The sequence below is a fragment of the Harpegnathos saltator genome, unplaced genomic scaffold, assembly GCF_003227715.2.
Source record: "Harpegnathos saltator strain DR-91 unplaced genomic scaffold, Hsal_v8.6 scaffold47, whole genome shotgun sequence".
In the NCBI taxonomy this organism is placed as follows: domain Eukaryota; kingdom Metazoa; phylum Arthropoda; class Insecta; order Hymenoptera; family Formicidae; genus Harpegnathos; species Harpegnathos saltator.
In genome coordinates this window covers 1,469,359-1,491,793 of record NW_020230283.1, presented here as the reverse complement: position 1 = coordinate 1,491,793, position 22,435 = coordinate 1,469,359, and the positions used below count along the sequence as shown (strand labels likewise).

The window sequence follows — 22,435 nt, the reverse complement described above, 5'->3', positions numbered from 1 at the left end:
GACATGACGCGCGCTCTCGGGGCGCGTGCGGCCCGGGCGAGCGGAAATCCGAGGACGGATGTGATTCGAGGGTACAACGGATCGCGCGGTGTCTCGCGGCTCAAAAGTGCGACACGACGGCGCGGCGTCATTTGCATTATGTGCCGCGGCATTTCCGCTGTCACATCCGCTGCAATCCGCGATTCCCCCAAGGATGTGCTCGAAAGTGTTTATTCGTTAGGAACACCGGGAGAACTCGCGACTCTCGTCGCACGCAGCCAAGGCACGTGGAAGCCCGTCTAGGGGTGCCAACTCGGCTCGGTTTTGACCCGGACTGTCAGGTTTTCAGAAGTCTTGTCCAGTGTCCGGTTAACGAGCTAAACCGGATGTCATATGTCCGGTTTTTAAGTTATATCCAATCGATGGAGTGAGAGCTCAGATTTTAGCAACTCCGTTCTCCGTTTCAGGCGCCTACAAACGATCGAGCGCCACGAAGAGCCATCTAGTAGATCTGCCGATCTGCCGATCCGTCATTCCATATATATATTAAAAAAGTAATAGTTTATTGTTTTATTCAATCAAATCTTGTTTATAAAATTGTTTGGAAATTAATATTGCAAATAAATGCTTGTCATATTTTGTCATATTTAATGTAACGTTATGATTATTAATTCTGTTTAATCCGCCTTGGGTTTGTTACCAAGGAAGTGATGTCCGGTAATTTTAACTTTTGGATGTGGCTGGCAACCCTGATAAGCTCCTCCCGACGGTGGGCTCTTCTCTCAATTCGGCCCTTTTTCTTCTAATTGTTAATAAGACTCCTGATTGTTAAGATTAATAAGAATTGTTAATAATTGTTGATGCCTCTAACGGCGAGAATGAACTAATTATTCAAATAGAACACTCTTCGCGTGGAGAATCTTTCCCCGCAGAATAATTTTGTCTCTCGTTTGAAGTGGGAAGCAATGAACTAACCACTCGGCGATTCTAATCGAGTTCCCTTCTGCTCGCGATAAATGCTGTTCAAATATAACGTCACTATGCGGTAAACCGAGATAGAGGGGGGAATTTATTAGGGTGGATGTTGTCGTTGTTGCTAACATTAACGCGAGTGATTGTTACGCGTGCGAGGCAGCTTCGATTGTTTCCGGCTGCGAGACGGTCGGTCTTCCTCAAATCGGCCTCTTTTAACGCGACTTACTTCGGGAATTTCGCATTTTCCGCGATAAATTCGCGAGCTGCTTATTAAGGGATGTTTACTCACTGGGTTTGCTTCTGTGAATTTTCCGCGGCACAGCGGCTGGCAGAGCCACAGCTATCAAGACGATTATCCAGAGCCACTTCATTGTTTCCGTACAAGAGCTGAGAACATTAAACAAAGAGAGTCATTCAATATCCCGGCTATTCGTAGTAAGAAAAAAGAAACACACACACACACATAAAAGTGGAAGAAGTGGAGGGAGAAAAACTGTCCGTCCAAACTTCCTGATAGCGTTGAAGAATTCAAAAACGACAGAGGAAAGTTGCCGCGAGGCGCGGAGAACAATCGGAGGGGGGGGGATGTTTCCGTTCTTTCGTATCATAACGATCGGGAACGAGGAGCTTCTCACTCGCGCGCGCGCGAGAAGTTATCGAAATTTCACGATTCCCGACTCGTCGAAGGCGACTTCGTTGGCGAAGCCGACGCGGCCGCGAAATTTTCGCACGGCAAATGTCCGTCTCGAGTTCGTCGGAGACGACTCCTGTTGGAACTCGACTCGCCGGTGTTCAGACACCCTTCCCCCCTCCCCCCCCCCCGCTTCTAACGACCCTTTCTGCACACGCCAGGAGGAAAATTGTTTTCGGGATACTTGATACAATAATGACACAGCGGCGTCGCGAATAGGCTGCAGACTCGCCCGTTCGACTTCGCGCGGACTTCGCCGGCAGCGGAAGCCGCGCGCGAAGCGAGATCGTCGTGTCAGCTCGGGCGTGACGCGTGGAAGAGAGGAAAGCACATCGGGGAGTCTATTAGAATTCCCGTCGAAGAGAGCGATCTCTTTTAAATCGGCGAGAAGAAAGCGACGAATAAAGTTGGCGCGCGTATTTCTTTTCTTTTTCCGCTGTCTCCCTTTTTCTTCTTTTTTTCCTCCACCCGTATACGACTGCACAGCTCGATCGTTCGTGGCTCTCCCCCCCCCCCCCCGCGATCTCGTTACTCACTCGGCCAACGGAACTTTTCCGACACGGCGCGCACACATGCACATGTGCGGCGCGGCGCGGCGCGACACGACTTTCCCACCTGTGTGCGGCTCATTAATCACCATTCGCCTCGTCAGCGGCGAATTTCATTATTTCTCGCCCGTGAAACTAGGTGTCCACGGGGCCGCGACGTTATCAACCTCCCGCCGGCTATCAACGGCCGACAACGCCGGCGCTGTCGTCAATAGCAGCGCGTGCGAGCGCGCTGGTAAACGTCAAAGGCAAATGGCACGTACGAAGACAGATTACGTTTGAACGTTATTCGCATTCGTTACTAGTCGCGAGCCCCCGGGCTGCCGCGGAATCGGATCTCCCGGCGCAACAATAAAATGCTCGCAATTAAGTGCGCTCGGCGTGGCGGCCGCGATTTAGTCCGTGTGTTTTCCAGTCGCCGGGAAATTTCACCCTGCACTCGGGGATTTGCCGGTTGGCCGGAATCGTCGGGCCGTTTCGCGGTCGGATGTTCGGTCGGATTGACTGAAATCGTTGATCGCGTGTGTTGCTGAGATAAACGCCTCGCGATGATGGTGAAACCTAAACTGAGGTCGCGGCCGCGAGATTACTTGATCTTTGCATTGATTGATTCGTTCGAGGTTACTTAATTTCCGTGACACTCGACCGATTCAATCGCGTGATTTCCCGAGCAGAAAATTGTTAGGGCCGTCCTCGTGAAGCATAAGGCCCCGATAAGGCTGAAAGTAGGATGCCCTATTCAGACCCCAAATCAGACCCCGAGATGGATGGATCCCCTTCAGGGATACCTTTTACGAAAGGTAAGGCTTTGATAAGGAAAACTGATGAAGGCTTTAGAAAGATTGATTAGGGATGTCTTAGATTTAATAAATAAGGCTTTGATAGGAAAAGCTGAGAAAGGCTTTAGAAGGATTTTTTACGGTTGTCTTAGATTTAATAAATAATAAGGTTTTGATAGGGAAAGCTGAGAAAGGCCTTAGAAGAATTTTTTAGAGATGCTTTAGACTTTATGAAATAACGCTTTAACATGGAAAATTGGTATAGGCCTTTTAAGAGAGAAGGATCTTTTAAGAGAGAGAGAGAGAGGATGCTTTAGATATACAAAATCAAGTTTTGTTATAGAAAATTAATAAGATCTGAAACATACAATAAAATTGTTATAGTATTGTTTTAGTAGGTACGCTCTATCTGATTCTTTTAAAGATTTTTTAAATATACCGCAATAAAAACAAATTTTATTAGTTTTATCAGTTGCCGTATTCATTAGTCTTTTTCAAGGATTTTTCTAGTATTGCCTTCGTTTTGAAATGTAGCAAACTTTAATAAAAACAATAGCAAGATTTTTGTGTAAAGAATGCTATATTTATTGTAAAGCATGCTATATTTAAAAAACAAATTCTTGTTGTATACTAACACTGTTATAAAGAAATAAAGAAATTACAGTTTAAATTTCTTGGAGTGAAAAGAAGGAATATTTTTACTCAAGCAATAATAAAAATATTTCCTGATAAAGCCCTATTAATATTGCTTTATAAAGACCATCTGTTAGAAATCTTGTCTTTTTATCCCTATTAGGGCCCGATTAATGTTAGGGAAAAATAATCACGCCTTTAATAGAGCCTTATTAATTTTTTTACTCGGGTTATTGGAAGCTGAAATACGCATGAGAATTTATCATTGATATACAAAAGACGCGATACGAAAATTCACTATTAATTTAGCAGACGGTAAGACAATGAACCAGGAATATCCGAGGCATCGGAAATGCTCGCCCCAGTTGTGTATTTTCCCGACTATATCTGAACCCAACTGACTATGCGGACAAAATGGGAGCTCGTCCATTTGTAGCGATTGTAAGGTATAATTTGGGCGAAATCAATTCTCGACTCGCAGGCCGCGCATGTCTTCCGTCGATTATATCGCACTTTCAGTCTCGCGAACGCGCCCGGGAAATCGTTTTCTCACCGTGTCGAGCTTGAACGTCGCCTAATAAATCGCCGCGGAAATATAATTCGCCTAACGCCCCGACGCGTCGCCGCCGGCTTTCAGGCCGGGAGCTTAGCGCAAAAATGTGCAAAAATCGCGGGAGCGCATCTGCATAGTCAAATAAGGCGAGTTTTAATATCCGCCCTCAGCCTCTTTAAATGATGAGGCCAAAGTTCGCATATTCCCCCCTCCCCCCCCCCGTCTGTCCTACATGCGAAGACTTTGAGGACCTCGCGGGGGGATCAAAGGAATGCAAAAAGGTTCGACCAAGCCGAACGACATCAAAGACACATTTTGTCTTCCTTCGGTCCCGCGCACATTCTTACCAAGTCCCGCCGCGCTTTTCCCTCTACTTTTTGAAAGATCCCCCGTCTCGCGAACGAAAGTTCTTCTCCGACTCTCCCTCCTTGCTCGTCTCACAGACGAGGCGTATGCAAAACAGTTTAAGACGGATGATACATATGGATGGCCCTTCGTACGTTCTTGCCGCCGATTAGATTTTGATCGCCCGGCCTTGAAACGAGAGGAACGAGAGAGAGAGAGAGAGAGAGAGAGAGAGGTAAGCGTGTCCGTTTGCCCGATGCGACGCTGTGAAACGTTAATATGCCGAAATTAACGTCAACAAGTCCCAAATGCTCCGTGCTCGATTTTATTACGTTTCATATTTTCGCGTTTTTTGCATTCGTTACGCTTTTGTATCTTTTATTACGTTGTTGTACCTCGCGTTCGTTTTAAATCCGTTATATTCAATGGAGTGTTGTATGAGCCGGGATGCATTTTCACCGCTCGAGCTTTGCGCAGCGTGCCTGCGCTGTTTCCCTCTCTCTCTCTCTCTCTCTCTCTCTCTTTTTTTGCTACACCACAAGGCTCTCGACGTGACGAATTCGAGCGAATGTCATGAGATTCCGCGTGTCGCATTAAAATCGTAGCTCGCGAAATCCACGGCGAGCGCGCGCTATCGACTTCTCGCCGCTTCTCTCAGATTGGAGGGAGGTCTCGCTAATGCGAGCTGACCAAACATTTGGAATTTGGCACGGGCCGGTACTACGTATTTGCTTCGACACACTAAGCACACGACGTGCGGATGCTCGAGTTGTAATAACTATTCGCAATTTTGTCGAACGCTGGCCAGTTGCGCGTGTTTGCGCGGCAAACAAAACGACGCGACTGATAGGGCGGAGTTCTGTCATTCTTCGCGAATTTCTCGGAAACCGTTGCTGCAACGGACCGCGGCTAATCTTTACACGATCGCGCTTTAGCTCGTGATTCAACGGAAGCATTTTGACACTTCTGCGTATGCATCTTCTCCATTTGTAAAGCCGGACTTTGGACTCGCGGCTGTTTTTTCCAATCAGAACGTAGTACGTACCAAAATATTACGTGTTGCGTTATAAAAGGCACGTTATTTATCGGGAAGCTTCGCGTTTTGTTTTGTTTCTGCATTAGCCCCGCGAGAGCTCCCCGTCAAACTTTTGTCGAGCAAATGGAAAAAATGGAGCGTTCGATGCTACGAATTTTCTCTCGATTGTTCACCGTCGTTTTGCAGCCATGTTCAGCTCTGTGGAGATTTATCGTCTCGAGTTATTTTTAATATTCGATTGTCTCCATGCTTCATCTTCATTTAATCTCTGCTCGTAATTTCATTGAATAATCGTGACATGACTTTACTCGATTGCGGATGGAACATGTGAGATGAGCAAATGTATTAAATAACCAATATGAACGAAATGATGAGATTATAAATGACAAACAAGGATTTTTCTCTGTTCTCAGGAGGGTTCTGGCGATTCCAAGAAGGTGAAGATGAAAGGCAATTCTAGCAGCGACTGGCGCGATTGGTGGTGGACCACGCGCATCAGTGAATTAGTTGACTTTTGAAACACGTATTTTATGGGACTCCCGTCGGTATCGCATTCAGTGCCTATGTTTTCCCAATCAATTTGTGACTACGCGAGTGCTAGTGTCAGTGCCAGTGTTAGTGTCAGCGTCATGACGGAGCATCCGGGGCTGTCGGCAACAGGATGCTGGATCCGGAAGCCAGGACAGAGGACGCAGGATGCCGGTCGCGAGCAGCAGCACGTCGTATATTTCCAAGTATGTCAATCGTTTATTATATGGCATGTTTTCGATTTTAACGAGCGATTTTGACGAATTTATCGAAGGCACGAGAGGCGTCCCGAGTCGAAATTTGGACTGGCATTCGTGACTCGTCGTCATTTGGCAAATTATTGTAGTCTTGTGTTGACGGGAATTTCGCGTCGACAGTAAATAACGATTTTCGATTAACTGTCAATCTGAAACTATATTTATTTTACACAACGGGAGATATCGAATCTTACGAACACGAAACTGCGACTAATAATATCGTTCTCGATGAAAAGTCATAAGTAATTTACGTCTACGAATGCCAGTCTAAGGATGTATTGAAAATTCTAAAGATGTTGCTTCTAATAATGCTCCTTGAACCGCCAGTCGCTCCTTATTTACATCTGTCGATAAACTGTTTCCGTTTATCATCGCTGTTATTAGAGCTATTTCAAATCTAGATTTCGATTGGCAGTTTTACACAGCATTATTGGACATATATAACTGCTATCTTTATCTTTACAATTTCTTTACCAGCTGTTTTAAGAATTTCAAGTCTTTGAAATTCTGCCAGCGTCGACAAGAAGAAGAAACAAAAGAATTATGAATAAATAAATTATGTCAATTTATTTACCCCTATCAGATCCATCCGTACCCCATCATCCGTCTGTATTAATTATTTAATATTTACTTATCTCGCATTGTCATGCGACTAATATATTGCTTATAACAATCAAGAATACAGAGTAACGTAATTGAAACATCGAGATAACGGAATATTAAATAATCCTGAAGCAAGTTTTGCTGCAAGGCCGAGCACAGAGTGCAACAATCTGTGGCGTCAAGGTAGGACAATAGCCTGTACAGTGTGTCACATCTCGACATTCTCCATTGGTCCCTCAAGTTCGTCGGAATTTGCAGGATCAACGCGGAACCAAAATTTCGACTCGAGTTGTCTCGTGCATATTCGCGTGTACGCTACAGTTGCGAATATATCGAACAATACGTATAAATTATATACACGTATATAAATGAAACAATATCGAGATAAAGATTTCTCGATAAAGAATCAGATACATTTTATGACATTTGAACCCGCCATGATTTTCACTGGCGAATTCGTTGCTACAAATTTCCGTTCTGCACGACACGTCCATGACGAAACGTCGCTGCGCAGAATGAGATGTAAATTTCATATTATAACACACTTAATAAATTTTGCCAACCGCTATGCTGGTATCTATTTCTCTCTCTATATGTATACAGGGTGTTCTAAAGAAAGCGAGCTAGCTATATGCGATTATATTTTTCTCAACGAGACTATCGAACAAATTTCTATAAACACAGAGCCTAAAATGTTTAGTTAAAAAGTTCAGATTAAAGTTTCAAAAATAAAGAAAATTTAATAAAAGAAAAATTGAAGGAAGCGTTCAAAATATCCATCACACGTGAAGCGATACAATTCTGAATTCTCGGCAGCAAAAACTGTCTTGCGCGTTCAAACACTCCTGGAGTATTGAGTATCGCACGCGCGCCGCGGCGCAGCGTCCATCTTCCGCTTCTCGTAAAAGCTCCCGTTCGTCGTCAGTCGTCGAAAACGAGCAAACAATAATTTTCAAACATCTCTCCACAGACATATACAATAAGTATTACTGTGTGCGTATTACAACATTGAAATGAATTTTTTTAACCATGACTCGGCCATAACTTTCCGACTGCTGTTTTTCATACTTGTTTACAGGAACTTGTTTGTTCGTCCGGATGAGAAAAAACGCAATCGCACGGCGGCCGAAGCACCCTTTTCGCCGAGACACCCTGTGCATATACATATACATAAGACACATTGCGGCGAGTATTATTCCAAAATTACGCACTCCGACACAACGCGAGGCCGTCCCTTTGCCGGCGCGCATATGCACAAGCGACGTTCATTGCCGGGCCGCGGGTTAAAGCGAGAAACTCGACGACATCAGAGTAAATTCTGCATTTATTGCGCGTTTGATGCATCGCGTTGCAGATGGATATAGTTTATTCTAATGGGAGTGCGGTGCGCGCGCCTTTATGGCGTATAGCACAGCGCCAGTAGTACGAATACGAGTAGAGGTCAGCCCGGCGCGCGCGCGTTGCCGCGACCGCAGCAGTCGTTTTCGCCGGGAGCGTTTACCCGAAAGCCGACTTTAGCCGACTTTCGCACGATCGCCGCCTCGTCGTCCTATCATTTATTCATTCTTCTATCACCACATCACACTTGTCGCCGCCGGCCTTCCCTCCACCCTTTCTCTTCGCCGCCCTCCGCCGGGGCTGAGTTTAACTTTATTTTCGTAGGCTGGTCAAAGTCCGGGGACAGCCCGAGGATCTCGCATCCCGTTTCCAAGTCGCAATTAGCATGCTTCGCGTCAGCCCCGTGCGAGCGTGTGTGTGTGTGTGTGTGTGTGTGGCTTCGTCGCGCTAACGACGGAGCCGCGAACGAGCGGCGAGCTGCGTGAATCGAGCGGTAACGATTGAGTGCGGCCGCGAGCGCACGGCGCGCGATGTCCGCACCTCGTGATCCCGCGTTCGTTAGTTAATTATTGCGAGACTCATTACACACCTGGCGTACCGCGCTCCGTGCCCGGGAATAAAGGGGAGCGCGCGCGCTCCTTTCACGACGAGGGTTCAGAGGAGGAGCGCGCGGCGGGGGCTCGTCAATAATTCAGAGGGAATTTCCGTGGGCGGCGGATAAGCTCGGACGCGGCACTGCATTTAATTTGCAACAAAGTCCACCGCGCGCAGGACGACGACGACGACGACGACGACGACGACGACGACGTGCGTGCGTGCGTGCGTGCGAACGAGCGAGCGAGCGAGTTGCGTCCCGTGAAACATGCAGCGCGCAATATCGGCCACGTGTAAATTGCTCATAAATATTTTCACTTAATTTCGCAAATCGAGCTCGACATCGCGCAGCCGACATCCGACGGCCGGCCGTCCCGTCGTAACGCCCGTTTATAATTGAAGCCGTAATCGCGAAGTACCCGACGTGGCCCGACCGTGGCAACGAGATTCGAAACGCCCGCTACGAGCGAGACGCGCGATTCAGTCGCACTCACGTTCGTCGATCAGAGTGACGTGTCTTCTTTTTTCTCCCTTCCGTTACGTCCAGTGTCGAATTAAGTCAATTATAGCGCACCGCGAATCGACACATCTCTTCGACAGGTTTTCGCAGCGTCGGCGACCCAATCCGCGTCTTCAGGGGGATGAAACGCGCTTGCCGCATTTGTCGATTTCATTTGGTACTTTGTCGCAGAAGAGATTGTGTTTCGGCGAATATATCACGCTGAAAGCATTATCGAGGCACTCGTCAATACGTACGTTTCAATTTAGAATTAATTTTTAAAATCTTTTAAAATTACTTTTAATTGTTTAACATTTCGATCCGCTTTTGAATAAAATATTACGACTATATTGCAAATAAAATATTACGACTGTATTACGAATAAAAGATTACGAACGACTATATGCAATTTGTTAATGGCATATAATTTGCTTTCTGATTGGCCGCGCGTCAATTGCCCCTGTTTGCACGCGATTAAGATCGATCAATTGCTTTCTCACACTGCAACATCGCACTGCGGTGTTTGCGACAATAAGCGTTAAATAAAAATGTCATCTCGATCCCGTCCGTCTCACGTCCACTGATTAGTTTTTCAACAAATTTCACCCGGACAGCTGGCACTCGCGCGCGAAAACATGCCCCGAATGAATCTCGGAATCTCGCGAGTGCGAAACCAGGAGCGAAAATACCAGGGACGCGTATATTTTTATATCTACGGCGATCAGAGCTTTTTTCGATGCCTCCATCAGCTCTGAAAATATTCGATTCCGATCGAAGCGATTCTCAAAGCGATCGGCAGGATGACGCCAAATATAAACAACAGAGAAATATTCGAATCTCTCTCTCTCTCTCTCTCTCTCTATCTCTATCTCTATCTCTCTCTCTCTCTCTCTCTCCCATATACGCACACACGCACTCGTCTAATGTGTAAAGAATTGTGTATTTTTTCTATGTTTGTACTCAAAGCTCGCTATTCTCTTTTGCAACGCAGTTGACTACAACGCGACAATTACGGTATGATAATAATAATTGTAACATGAGGTAGCTGAACGAAGAGTCATTGGACGAGTCATTAAGCCGAAGCTGCCTGGCACTACATTATGTAACTCGCAGAGCTCTCTCTCTCTCTCTCTCTCTCTCTCTCTCTCTCTCTCTCTCTCTCTCTCTCTCTTTTTCCTCTCTCCCTTCCTATCTCTCTTTCTCTCTAAATATTAGTGCAATACGTTTACGTCGTTTGCTTCCCTCGTTGTGCGACACAAAGATCGAATTACGAGGCCGCAAAAGACCTCTTTGACTCTCTGCGTCGCGGTCGGAAACGGGAAACTTTATCGATAGTTCCGCATTCCTCGCCATTAAACGCGGCTTTCGCATTCAACTGAATCCCGAAGTATCTCACTAATGGGTACACTCCGGCTTTTGTGCATTCAACTCCGAACGAATCGTCACCACATTGCCGTCGCGACATTGCAACTAACGAACGAAGGTATAAATCGAGCCATATTCGCTCACTCCATATCATCCTCCTCCTCCTTCCCCTGCTTTTCCTCCTCTCTCACTCACTCTGTCTCTCCCCCCCTTTCTCTCTCTCTCTCTCTCTCTCTCTCTCTCTCTCTCTCTCTCTCTCTCTCTCTCTCTCTCTCTCTCTCTCTCTCTCTCTCTCTCTCTCTCTCAGTTCCCTTTCCTCGACAACGATTCTTTTTTTTTGATTTCAATTAAACGAAAGTAACACGCACGCAATACAAACTGCAATCCGACCTGCAATCTGAGGCAGCAAAGCTGTAAAAGGTTCGGAAACCTGCGATTGCGAAGCATTGTGTGGCGTATATTGGAATATCATTCCGACGGCTGCGGCTATCGAAATTGCAAAACGATTTTGATCTCGCGGATTATTTTCCGTTGAAAACGCGAATGAAATCAATTTATATCCCTGGATGGGGGAAGAATGTATCGCTCCTCGCGTGAAAAAAAAATATTGTGTAATACGAGACAAATAAAGTGGACGGGAGATTCGCACGCGAATTACGCGAAGGGGGTATCAAATATGAATCGCGCGTAATTATGGAAATCCTTTCGACGTTTATTATAATACGCCCATCTGGGTGTATCGCGAATCGCGCGAATGAATCCACAATTCCCGGCGGATCGGCGAAATCCTTGCAGAGAGAGAGAGAGAGAGAGAGAGAGAGAGAGAGAGAGAGCACGCTCCAGATTCGGGGAATATAGAATTTTATTTGCGCGAAGTAAAGTTGCGTGAATAAATTTGCGCAATAGAATTAAAATGTTATATAGACGGACAAAGACAGAGAGACGGGCAGACGTGTGTGTCTATGAAACTTTAAGTGTTTCCCGTACGACGCGACGCGCGCAAAATGATTCGTATAATTCGGGGCAAGGTTGAATCCGCGAGGAGGAACGCGAAGGATCGAAATTATGTCGACATAGCACGGGCAGACGGAGGTAGAAGAGACGGAGAAACAGACAGACGTGTGTTCATGAATCTTTAGGTGTTTTTTATACGGCGCAAAATCGCAAATTGAATTCTGTCCGGAGTTCGAGCGTGAATTATAGACTCGCCCGGAGAATTTAATCCGCGCGCGCGCGAGAAGACGCTCGAAGAATCCAACTTTGGTTGACAGACAGGCGTGACAGGTCGCGACAGAGCATGAATCTTCGAACATATCTCTTCAGGATTAGCCTGCGTCTACAATTTCGCTTTAAGCCCGCTTCAATTCCGCCGTAAGCAGCAAGAGACCAATCGCGGTCCATTATTCTTCGACGTGAGGAAAATAATCGATCGTGTGGACCGGCACCTTTTTATAGATCAGCCTAAGAACTCAGATCTGTAAATTCGCACTCGCGGCGAAATCGCTCTCCGAAGAATCTCTCATAGGAAGTACGAAAATTTCCGCGACGATGCAGCCCCGCCACCGATCGCCCTGCTCGACTAGATACCGTATACCGTGTGTACTATCCCGCGTGGCGTTATATTCGCGTATTTCCCGACGATTTCCGGCTCGGGCTCGGCGAAGTAAATTGCAAATTTCCATTGTGCCGCGGAACACGATGATCAAACAGCCGGTGGTGCTCGCCATTCGCCGGGAGTGCTCGATGGGAACGTTTTCTAGAAGTACTCTCGTGCATATTCATGGTGGTTGGCTGAGCACTCGATCGATTGCCAATAGACACCACGAGCCAATATGAAGGCTAATTCCGGACGCGAAAACATTGGCCACGGGACACTCGGCGCGCAAGACGAACGGCGAACAGGACTATCATCGAGCGTGACGAGAGCAAGCGAAAATGACGCGGCGAAATTCGCTGAACGATCAGCTAGGCGCTGAAACGCTGAACGACGACGAGTCGTATTCATATTGGGTTGGCAACTAAGTGATTGCGGATTTTAAATAAGAATGAAAATTCAAAATTTTTAATTTGCTTTTTTAAATTTTTTTCAATGCATGTATGCGACACATTGAGCTACCCTGCAATATCACGTGTTGTGCTATGACGATCTGAATCGATAATGGCCTTGATATGGGTCTCATCGACTTCAACTGGACGGCCAGATCGTTGAGCATTTTTCAATGAAAAATCACCAGAACGAAATCTGGCAAACCAATTTTGACACTGCCTTTCTTTCAAGGCTTCATTCCCGTATACGGCACATAACTTCTTGCGCGCTTGCGATGCGTTCTTACCTTTTCGAAAATAATACAATAAAATATGTCTGAAGTGCACGTCTTGCTCTTCCATTTTTAAATTGGGGTAAAAACAAAACTAAACAACTAATCGATATAATTTTTGTACTAAATGAAAGGTAGAAGTCCAAACAATAAGAAAAAAATATAGGTTAGGTACTTTGAACACGTTAACGAAACAAAAGAAAGTGTAAAATCCATCTGTCGACAAAATCCGCAATCACTTAGTCGCCAACCCAATAATTTGTGGGACTCGGAAAGCACGGTGTGTCGCGCGCGTTATGACACTCTCTCTCTCTCTCTCTCTCTCTCTCTCTCTCTCTCGCGATCGGATCTGAATTCTAAAGTCGAGAATAGACGATAACGACGACTCCGCGATCATGCAGCGCGCAATGCGCTGTCAATCGAGCGAACAAGAGAAAGAGAGAGAGAGAGAGAGAGAGAGAGAGAGAGTTCGGCTGAATGATAAAACAGACGCGTTACTTTGATTCGCGCGCTGTTTGACGCAACAACGAACGCGACGACAGCGTCGTGCGCGAATTCACATTTTTGTTGCGCCTTTCACCGTCGTTCATCGTGATTTCGAGAGTTATGGATTCGCTCGCGCCGCTTCGAGAGCGGCCGGGTCACGTGCGGCTGCAAAACCGTTTAGAATTCAGTCGACTGTGACGCGCAATAATTTTTCATTTTCCGGATGCACGCGTTAGTAACGTTCCATCTCTCTTAATGCGTATGCGCGCGATGATTTTTGCACGAGAGCTGCCCCCTTCCCCTCTTTCTTTCTCTCTCTCTCTCTCTCTCTCTCTCCCCCTCTCTCTCTCTTCGCCATCACCACCTCTCGTCGACGCCGGGGCCCGATGCGTCGTCGGTGCACTCAGATGCGACGTTCTCCCATTGCATAAAGTGGACTTCCGCAGGCGGAAGTGCGGCGCCAGACATTTCCCGGCGGCCGGCTCATGTATATGCATCGCGGTTGGATGCTCGTTTGCCTGTCAATATCAATGTCAACCGGCTGTCCAAATTGTATCGGCCGGTGTTTGCCGCGTCCAAGAGCGGTCCCGCATCGCTCCGCGAGCGCACGTTGCTGCTCAAGGTTGACGATTGTTTATGCAACGTGTAATTTGCTCGCCGCCGCCGCTGCCGGTTTACCAGTCGGCCGTCTCGAGAGTATCGACGAGGACTTCGGCGGAAGAGGGATAATCCCCGCGGCGGTTAACGCCGCGTCTCGCGAAATGATCGAGCCGTACGGCGAAAGAGAGAAGGAGGGAGATAGAGAAAAGAGAAGCTGCGCGCTTTCGCCGGCCGAGAGGTTGGGTAGAAAAATAAAATCCAGTCGGGGCGAATATTGCAGTCTTCGCCGCTGGCGAGGGGGGAAGCGAGGGGGTCATCGCGCGGTTTGCTCTTATTCTCTCCCCGCCCGCGTCGTCGCTGTGCGAGAATACGGCGGTCGGTTTCCCTGGTCGGGTCGTGCTAAGAGGAGCTAAGAACGTGCCGGCGTCCGTAAATATGTACGTAAACTTCGCAGGAGCGTGTCCTTTCCCCACCGGCGAGCACGCGGCCCAGCCGAATTAATGGCCGCGCGCTGGCGCGCTCAGTCGATATTTTATTCGCGTGCATCGGAAAAAGTTTAGCGGTCGCGTTTTTTTTCGCGGCGACAAAAAGAACCGACCATCAACGGCTGTTACGGCCCACCCCCGCCGCCCTTCGTTGTTGGCCGACGAGCGACGAACTCATAGATTCCCGGGGCCTCTCCCTGCCTCGGCGGCAATTTCGCGCCACCCGATGGCGACTGAAATCTGCTGACGATCGCGGCTGGCAGGGCAATCCGCGAACGTGATCGCGAAAGTCCGCGCCAGGTTGTCCTCCACGACCTCGTGTAAGGTAAATGTCCCAGTGAACCGGACGTTCAAGCGTAGGTCGTCACAAGAAATACAATGTACAATGTTAAGAATAGTTTTGATCTAAACATTTGCATTTATTCGAAAACTTAAGATTCCCTTAAGTGGAGAAAAATGATTTAAATCAATGTATATATCTGTTATTGACGAAAGATTTACATAAGCAATGAAGCGCATTAATGTAGCAGTGACCGGACAGTTGAAATAGGTTACGGCTCAATGTTGGGATATATTTGTGTGTCTGACCGCGATTAGAAAATTAGTATGTGCTAACGGGAAATAATATAAATATAGATGCTGTCTCTTAATGAATTCATTAACGATTGACCATTATTTTGCCAAATCATAGATGTATACTGTATATATATATATATATACTTGTGTTTATTTATTGTAATAATTAATTCTTAATTAATGTAACTAATTAATTTTTATTTTAACACAAAATTGTATCAAGTTGGGTATATTTTTTCCAACTAGTCGTCAAAAATACTGGAGTGTTTTTCACTATCAATAATTATTACTTTCATTCATTATTGTTAAAATAAATAGCAAATATCTTTTTTCAAAGTGGTCGGGTACTGGGACGTGTCCGGCCATTGGGACGTTTACCTTACGTAGCTCAGATTTGAACAGTTTCGCGTGCATGCGCGCGCGCGCGCATGTATATGCGATCTTCAGGCGAGAAATACGAGACGTCGAGGAACTTCCGGCGTGAGAGCTATTTAATTAATTTGCGGCCCGGCCGGGGCGTCTGAACGAAAATACCAGAGAATATGAATACCTCGCCGGTGAAAGATAGTGAATGGAACGTTACGCGGTGCTCACGCCGGAGATCTCAGACTCTTGGCGCGAGGCGGCGATCGTGATTCATCGTATCGAAATGCTAATTTAAAGTTCTATCGCCGGGGCGGAGAGCAGACGCTGGGCATTTATAATCGCTCGCCGCCGAAAATCGGCCCTCCCGTAATATATTCAGCGCGTTCATTTAGAGCAACGTGTGCGCCTCATGACGCGAACTAAATCGGGGTTAAAGACGCGCGAGAAATTTCTGCACACCAGCTGACGATGTCGGGGCGCTAAATGATGTTTCGTTGCGCGTGCATGTGAAACCACTGTCGAGAGCGGAGACTTCCCATAAGCCCCGTATACAATCCCGAATCCCCAAGGCTCACCGCAGCAGCGCGGTAAATGGCTTGAGGTATCGTTGTTCCCGAATTGCGAGAGAGAGAGAGAGAGAGAGAGAGAGAGAGAGTCGCTGAATTGGGACAAGTGAGCAACAGAGAGAGAGGGAGAGAGAGAGAGAGAGAGAGAGAGAGAGGCGAACAGTGGGAAAGGCAACATGGAACCTTATAAAATTCCGATCGATTGACGACCCGCGCAAAATGGGAGGGGAGGGGGAAGATTGTTAATTGCCTTCCGAACGGTCTATCGGCGAGCGGCATCGATTATGGTCGTTAATTAGCCCGATATGCAAGAACACAGCCGCGGGTGCTCCTCTCTCTCTCTCTCTCTCTCGCTCTCTCGCTCTCGCGAGGAGCGCATATCCCGACGACGACGATGTCGCGCGGGAATCGAACAACTGCGCGGGACCGACGCAACGGCGCGAATCCTTTCTCGCCCTCCTCCAGCCGGAGGACCGGGAAGTCACGTTTCCTCGTCGGCGGGAACTATCGTTGCGAGAGAGACGCGCCCGCGCTCGTTGCGCGCATTGTAGCGTATATCGGTGCAATTTGCTATTCAACCCCGGGATCCGTGTTTGCCGAATAGTTCTCTTCTCCTCCTTCCTCCTCCTCCTCCTCCTCCTCCTCCTCCTCCTCCTCCTCCTCCTCCTCCTCCTCCTCCTCCTCCTCCTCCTCCTCCTCCTCCTCCTCCTCCTCCTCCCCCCATCGCCTGCCGGCGCAATGTGGCTGTGTACGTGTGCGGCTGCACCTGCAACCCCGCGATTGGCGACGTGTGCAATTCCATCAGCCATCGGCAACAACCGAAGACGCGGCGTTGGCGCTTTATCGCGCACCCTCAATCAACCGTTCCCCCTCCCCGGCAATCCTTCGGCCGCCTTCTCTTTCTCATCCTCCAACGTCTCCTCCTCCTGCTCGTCTCGCTGCGTCGTTCTCGCAGAGAGAGAGAGAGAGAGAGAGAGATCCCGTGAGCTTAATGGGGAACGGATTGTATGGAGAACGAGTGGAAAGGAGTCAACAATCCGTCCGCGTAATTGGGTAACTCGAGAGCGCTCGCGCGGAATGGAGTTTCCGCTCGGTATGGTGATCGTTGCGCCCTCCGAAGAGGAAGACTCCTCCTCGCTCGCGTCTGAGATAGATATCGGGGATTCGGGAATTTTTGCATTTGGCGGGAGCTGCCGGAGCCCGAGTTCGAGTCGCGCCGCGCTGCGCCGCGCCGCGTCGAATTGCGAGTTCCCGGGGATCCCGGGGATCTGCCGCAAGAGTTCGCAATCTCGATTCGCGATTCTCGCGCGGAACGACCGGCTACGAGGACGCGAGACCGAGCGGGCAAATTAGAGCGTCCGCGCTGCGTTTAGAAATAAAGGACGAAGCGGAGACTCGGGGGTTTTTGTGCGCGCACGTGAACTACTCGCGACGGCGGTTCGGCGCACGAGGGAGGCAATCCCTTGCAACTGTAAATGAGTCGAATCGAGCGGACAAAGCGGGAGTTGGGAAAAGGAGCAGGAGGCAGAGTAGTTTGAGGAAGGAGAGAGAGAGAGAGAGAGAGAAAATAGCAAAGAAAGTTTTAAGTAGTTCTCGAAGTTTCGCAATCGATACTGTCGCCAGGAACGACCGGATGAATTCGCCTCGAATCGTTTTCGTAAACTCGAACTGGCGTGCGATTTATCGGGATATCACAACAGACCCGACAGGCCATCGAATTAGCCCCGAGACCTCCTCCGGCAAAAGCACGCGGAATCGCTGGGGGTGCGGATCATAGGATCGGGGATAAAAGTGCGATCGGTCCGCTCGAATTTCTCCCGCTGGACGAATCAAGCTCGAAATTATGACGATGAAATGCACTTGATGATGACTTACTTGACTATAACTAGATAAGGCAAACTCCTCAATTAGCGACCGAATAACCTCGTCGTGAGAATAAATTAGCGACGTCCGTGTTGAGCTAAACACGCAAAGTTGATCTTGCTGGGAAAAGTTTGAGGAAGCATTCGAGGCTTTAATTGTTCTACGTATTTTTCTCCAACTTGTGGAAAGACTTTGATTTACTCGAATTGTTTTCTCAGAAACGACTCAGGTGTCACTTAGTTTCACTTCTCCATCGACAGATTGTTTTTCAAGAACAACATATTCATCCTGCGGGGAAGGAAATATTGTAGTTTCTTTCTCATGCGAGTACTTTTCAATTTCACCGTGTTTTCCAACAGTGCGGAAACAGACTGCTGAGAATGGAATTCATCTTGCCGCGAAGTATATATAGCGATATTTTAATATTAGACTTTTCTTATTAAATAAAAATAACACACGTGCGAGAGGAGACGGGAGAATATTAAATGGAGGGGAAATATCGATGTGTTCCCCGGCTGCGCGAAATTCTACGCTAATTTTCACTGCAATATTCCGCTCGCGTGTAGATACGCGAGTAAATCGATTAATAATTAACAACGTTGGCTTCGGTCAAATTAACATCGGACGACGCGACCGGCCGGCGATTGAAAAGAAAGTTCGCGCGCTTCGCTCGCCTCTCTCTCTCTCTCTCTCTCTCTCTCTCTCTCTCTCTCAGACGCCTTGTACATTATAAATAACCAAGGATAACGCGTACGCGCTATAAATTTCAGACAATTCGGACGGAAAAACTGATCGCGTGCGGGAAACGGGATAGCGCCCCCGCCCCTCTCCCGTCCGGTTTCCTTCAAATGCACGGGCCGGCCACAGGTCGAATTTTCCAATTTCGTCCTTTAATCGAGCGGCGGGCGCGAGTCCCGTTTATTCCGGTATTTATTCGTCAATATCGCGAACCACGTATATCGCCGACCCGTATTGTACCCGAGAGATTAAAATTGCGATGTATTACTCCTATCGAAACTCCGGGCGCGGACCGGAACACCGTGAATGTATCCTGCGCTTCAAAACGCGCGCCGGCCTCCATCCGCACCGCTATTGTGATTTATGGCTCGTGTAATGCGAATCGCAAATTTACTCGAGAATCGAGGGAGAGAGAGAGAGAGAGAGAGAGAGAGAGAGAGGGAGGGAGGGAGGGAGGGAAGGAGGGAGAAGGACTGCCTAAGCAGGAGTGGTTTGTCTCGGAGTGTAAACACGCGCGTGTCGAGCTTTTTGTCAAACGAAAATTATTCCAGCCGGCTGCGGCTCGCTCCGTTTGATCTTGATATTTTCTTCCAATTTCGAATCTCCTTCAGCGGCGAGACCGGCGGGATGGATGATAAATAAAAGCTTTCTCCTTCTCGGGATCGGGACGATTATAATATCGCGCGTCGCGTTGCCCGTTAAATATTAGGACGGCTCGCGCTTTAAAGCCGGCCGGCCGGCGCTGCTCCGGCGTCGAGAGTGAGAATTTTTGATAGCGCGTTGGAGTTATCCAGTGAGAGTTCCCCTTCACGCGCGGAAAATTTGTACGGTACACCGCGAGCAGTGTTAAACGCGAGCGGCGTTTGCATTAAATATTCCACCCCCGTGCATCCCCGCGTGCCCGGACACCGGACGGGGACGCGAAGAGGAGCGGCCAGGGACAGGGGTGATTTTTTTTCCTCTCCCCTTTCCCCTCGCCGCGCGCTCGCGTAGCCGATTTTTTTGTCAGCGGGCGAAAGTTGCCGGCGACAAGTTGTGCGCGCCGCAGTCGAAAGTTTCGCGCTGTCTCTCTGATACGTGCCGCAGCCGCGCCGCGCATCTGCATCGAATCGTCGCCGAACGACGGCGGTGTCTTGTACACCTCGGAGACCGGAAACGGTCTCGCCCCGAGCTCGGGTCTTAGCAATCTCCGGCAGAAGAAGCTCTGTCGCAGTCGCGCGAGTTCCGCGGCTCCGCTGCTCTCGCGCGATCCGATTTTACTTCGGCCGTCACGATTTTGCGAGTCGGGCTTTTTCCATTCCGCGCTACCGCGAACAGCCTCCTTCGCTCTCCCTCTCTTCTTCCTTCCTATTTTTATGTCCCTCTCTTTCTCGTCCCGCCGGTTTTATCGTACCGCCTTTGTCGTTACTCTTGTCGTTACAACGCTAAAACGCGCCTAATTATGACGAGGCGCGATCCAGATAACGCGAGGCGTTCCAGTTGAAGCCGCCGAGTTTCTTCCCTCCTGTCCCCGATTTTCTAAATTTGCCGAGCGCGCGCGCGCGCGACGCTAATGAAACGCGCAAATCGCCCAGGCGTGTTTTACTAATCTTAAGTGCAGATCGATGGGTGCACTTGAAGGGCGATAGCGCCAGCTGCGCGTTACACAATGGTGTATCGGCTTTGGTCGTCGTTTGTCGCAAACACTGTCTAGGCTGCATGCAGATTTTGATTCATTTGCTAAACGGCAACACGACGCCCAAGGGCTGCCGTAGGTCGACACAAAGAGCGCCATATTGTGCGCAGCGCTATATTGACGCGTACGCGAGCGAGCGAGCGAGCGAGCGTCATTTTTGTGCCGCGCGTTGCTGCATTTCGCTTTTCTCGAAATCCGCGTATTTCAGCCCGAATACGGGCGACATTTTTCTCTTTTTTTCAGACGTAGCCGTTACTTAAAATTCGTACGATAATCTTCGTTATAAAACGCGCGCCAAATTGTCGCGACCTCGGCGTAATTACACAGGCACGCTCTTGGCGGGACTTCGTGTGACAGTTAACTCAAACAAGACTTAACGGGACTTCATTGTCTCTTCTCTTATTTAATCTCGAGTTTCGCTGCTGCACGACGTGATTTGACGTTGAAAATTACGAGCGCGCGACAAATGCCAGGCGTCGCGGCGCGTCGTCGTTTCCGTCGGCAGAATCCACCCTTGCGAGGGGAACAGACGACAAGGACAACGACGACGATGACGACGACGACGACGACGACGACGAGCTCGAAGCAACGCGCGGAACAGCGCGCGATGCAAAAACTTGGCGGGTAATCTCCACGAGAAAAAAGTCTTGGCGGCGACGACGAGGGGAGAGCCGCGAAATATTTCGCAATTCCGCGCGCGTACGAGGGACCGACGTCGCATTCTCGCATCGGCGCGATTACGCGGTCGCGTTGAATGCTCATCGCAATTAAGCGCGAAGAGCTGCGTCGCGAGAGCTGCGCGCGCGATCGATATATCTGCCGTCGCGAAAGAAGGCCGACGAAAGAAAGCAAAAAGGAAGGAACAAAGGAAACTGCGGCGCGCAAAGGCGAGCGCGCGTGCCCGCGCGCGATTTCCCCGCCTGCCCCGCCTCGCCTTTTAATTCGTTCTAATTAACGCGCAATTAGACGGCGCGTTATGCGATCCGCCGCTCGCGGTGCACGTAAATCGACGTACGGCGGCCGGCTTATCCCGAAATTGCTCCCTTAACCGCTCGCCCTGTACACCTAATTCTTCCGAATGTCTTTTTTAATTAAATTCACCGGGGCGCGCGCTCGTTTGCGACGCCGTCGCTTTGGCGACCGACCGGCCGTTCAAAGAACGCTCCTTGCCAACCCAATACCTATGTGTGTGTGTGTGTGTGTGTGTGTGTTTTTCTTCTCCCTTTTTCTACCCTCGAAACTGATCGAGATGTCGCAGAGATGCGCGTCGAAACGTTCTCTCTCTCTCTCTCCCGTACGCTCTCTCTTTTTTCTTCCTTTCTTTCTCTTTCTCTCTCCCTCGCTCTCTCCTTCTGCAACTCTGCAGAGAGCGAGCGAGCTCATTTTTTCCCTTTAAATCCAACAGGATTTCCCATTTTTCGCCGCCTAACGCTGTTCCCCGGCATCTGTCGAGCGCTGCGAGTTATTACTGTCCGGAGCGTGCTTTATTTCCATTATTATTTGCTCGGCGAGCTCTCGCGAGCGCGCGACGGCAAGGCGCCCGGCCGAACGAACGTCGCACGGCGCGGTAGCTCATTATAATAATATCGGCCCGGTATTTCCATTGAAATGATAATTCGTATTCGCGCCGTCGCGCTCGCGCCATCGCTCGACTAGGGCTGCACCCTTCGCTGACCCGATGCTCTGCGCGTTCTCCTCTTCCTCCCCTCCTACCCCGCCCGGCCCTTCACCTTGTCGCTAGGTTTTTCAGCCCCGCGAGCGCTCGCGATACGATCGCGCGCTTTCGTTCCACCGGGGCATTATTCTCTTTCTTGGGAAACGATCACGTATCTGCTTGTTCGCACCTTCGAAATGCACCTCGGAGAATGCGTCGTCTCTCGAAATAAAATTCTTTTCTTTTTTTACGCATCATATCGCGCGAGATGTGTCGCAAATTGTCGCATCGCCGCGCTCGTCGCTGCTCCACGACGATAACGGCGGGGCTTCGTTTGCTCGACGACGAGTTTATCGCATTTCTATATTTTTCTACTCCTCCTCCT

At 48.8% G+C, this 22,435-nt stretch overlaps 1 protein-coding gene and 1 long non-coding RNA gene across 5 annotated transcripts in view; one reads left to right on the top strand and one right to left on the bottom strand.

The window, feature by feature from the left end:
• Nucleotides 1–6,650, top strand: part of LOC105186806 (uncharacterized) — an 81,938-nt gene extending 75,288 nt beyond the window's left edge. For both annotated transcript variants that reach the window (XR_850039.3, XR_003113468.1), the window contains one exon: nt 5,953–6,650. This is a non-coding gene — a long non-coding RNA (uncharacterized LOC105186806). The remainder of the gene's footprint in view (nt 1–5,952) is intronic.
• Nucleotides 1–22,435, bottom strand: part of LOC105186805 (cysteine-rich venom protein pseudecin) — a 74,018-nt gene that overhangs the window by 18,000 nt on the left and 33,583 nt on the right. For 2 of the 3 annotated variants that reach the window (XM_019843053.2, XM_025302203.1), the window contains exon 2: nt 1,244–1,341. In XM_019843053.2, coding sequence (XP_019698612.1) covers nt 1,244–1,325 — 82 coding nt within the window. In that variant the 5' untranslated portion in view covers nt 1,326–1,341. Of the gene's footprint in view, nt 1–1,243; nt 1,342–13,891; nt 14,018–22,435 lie in introns of those variants that run through there. The other variant, XM_025302202.1, reaches the window with a different exon arrangement.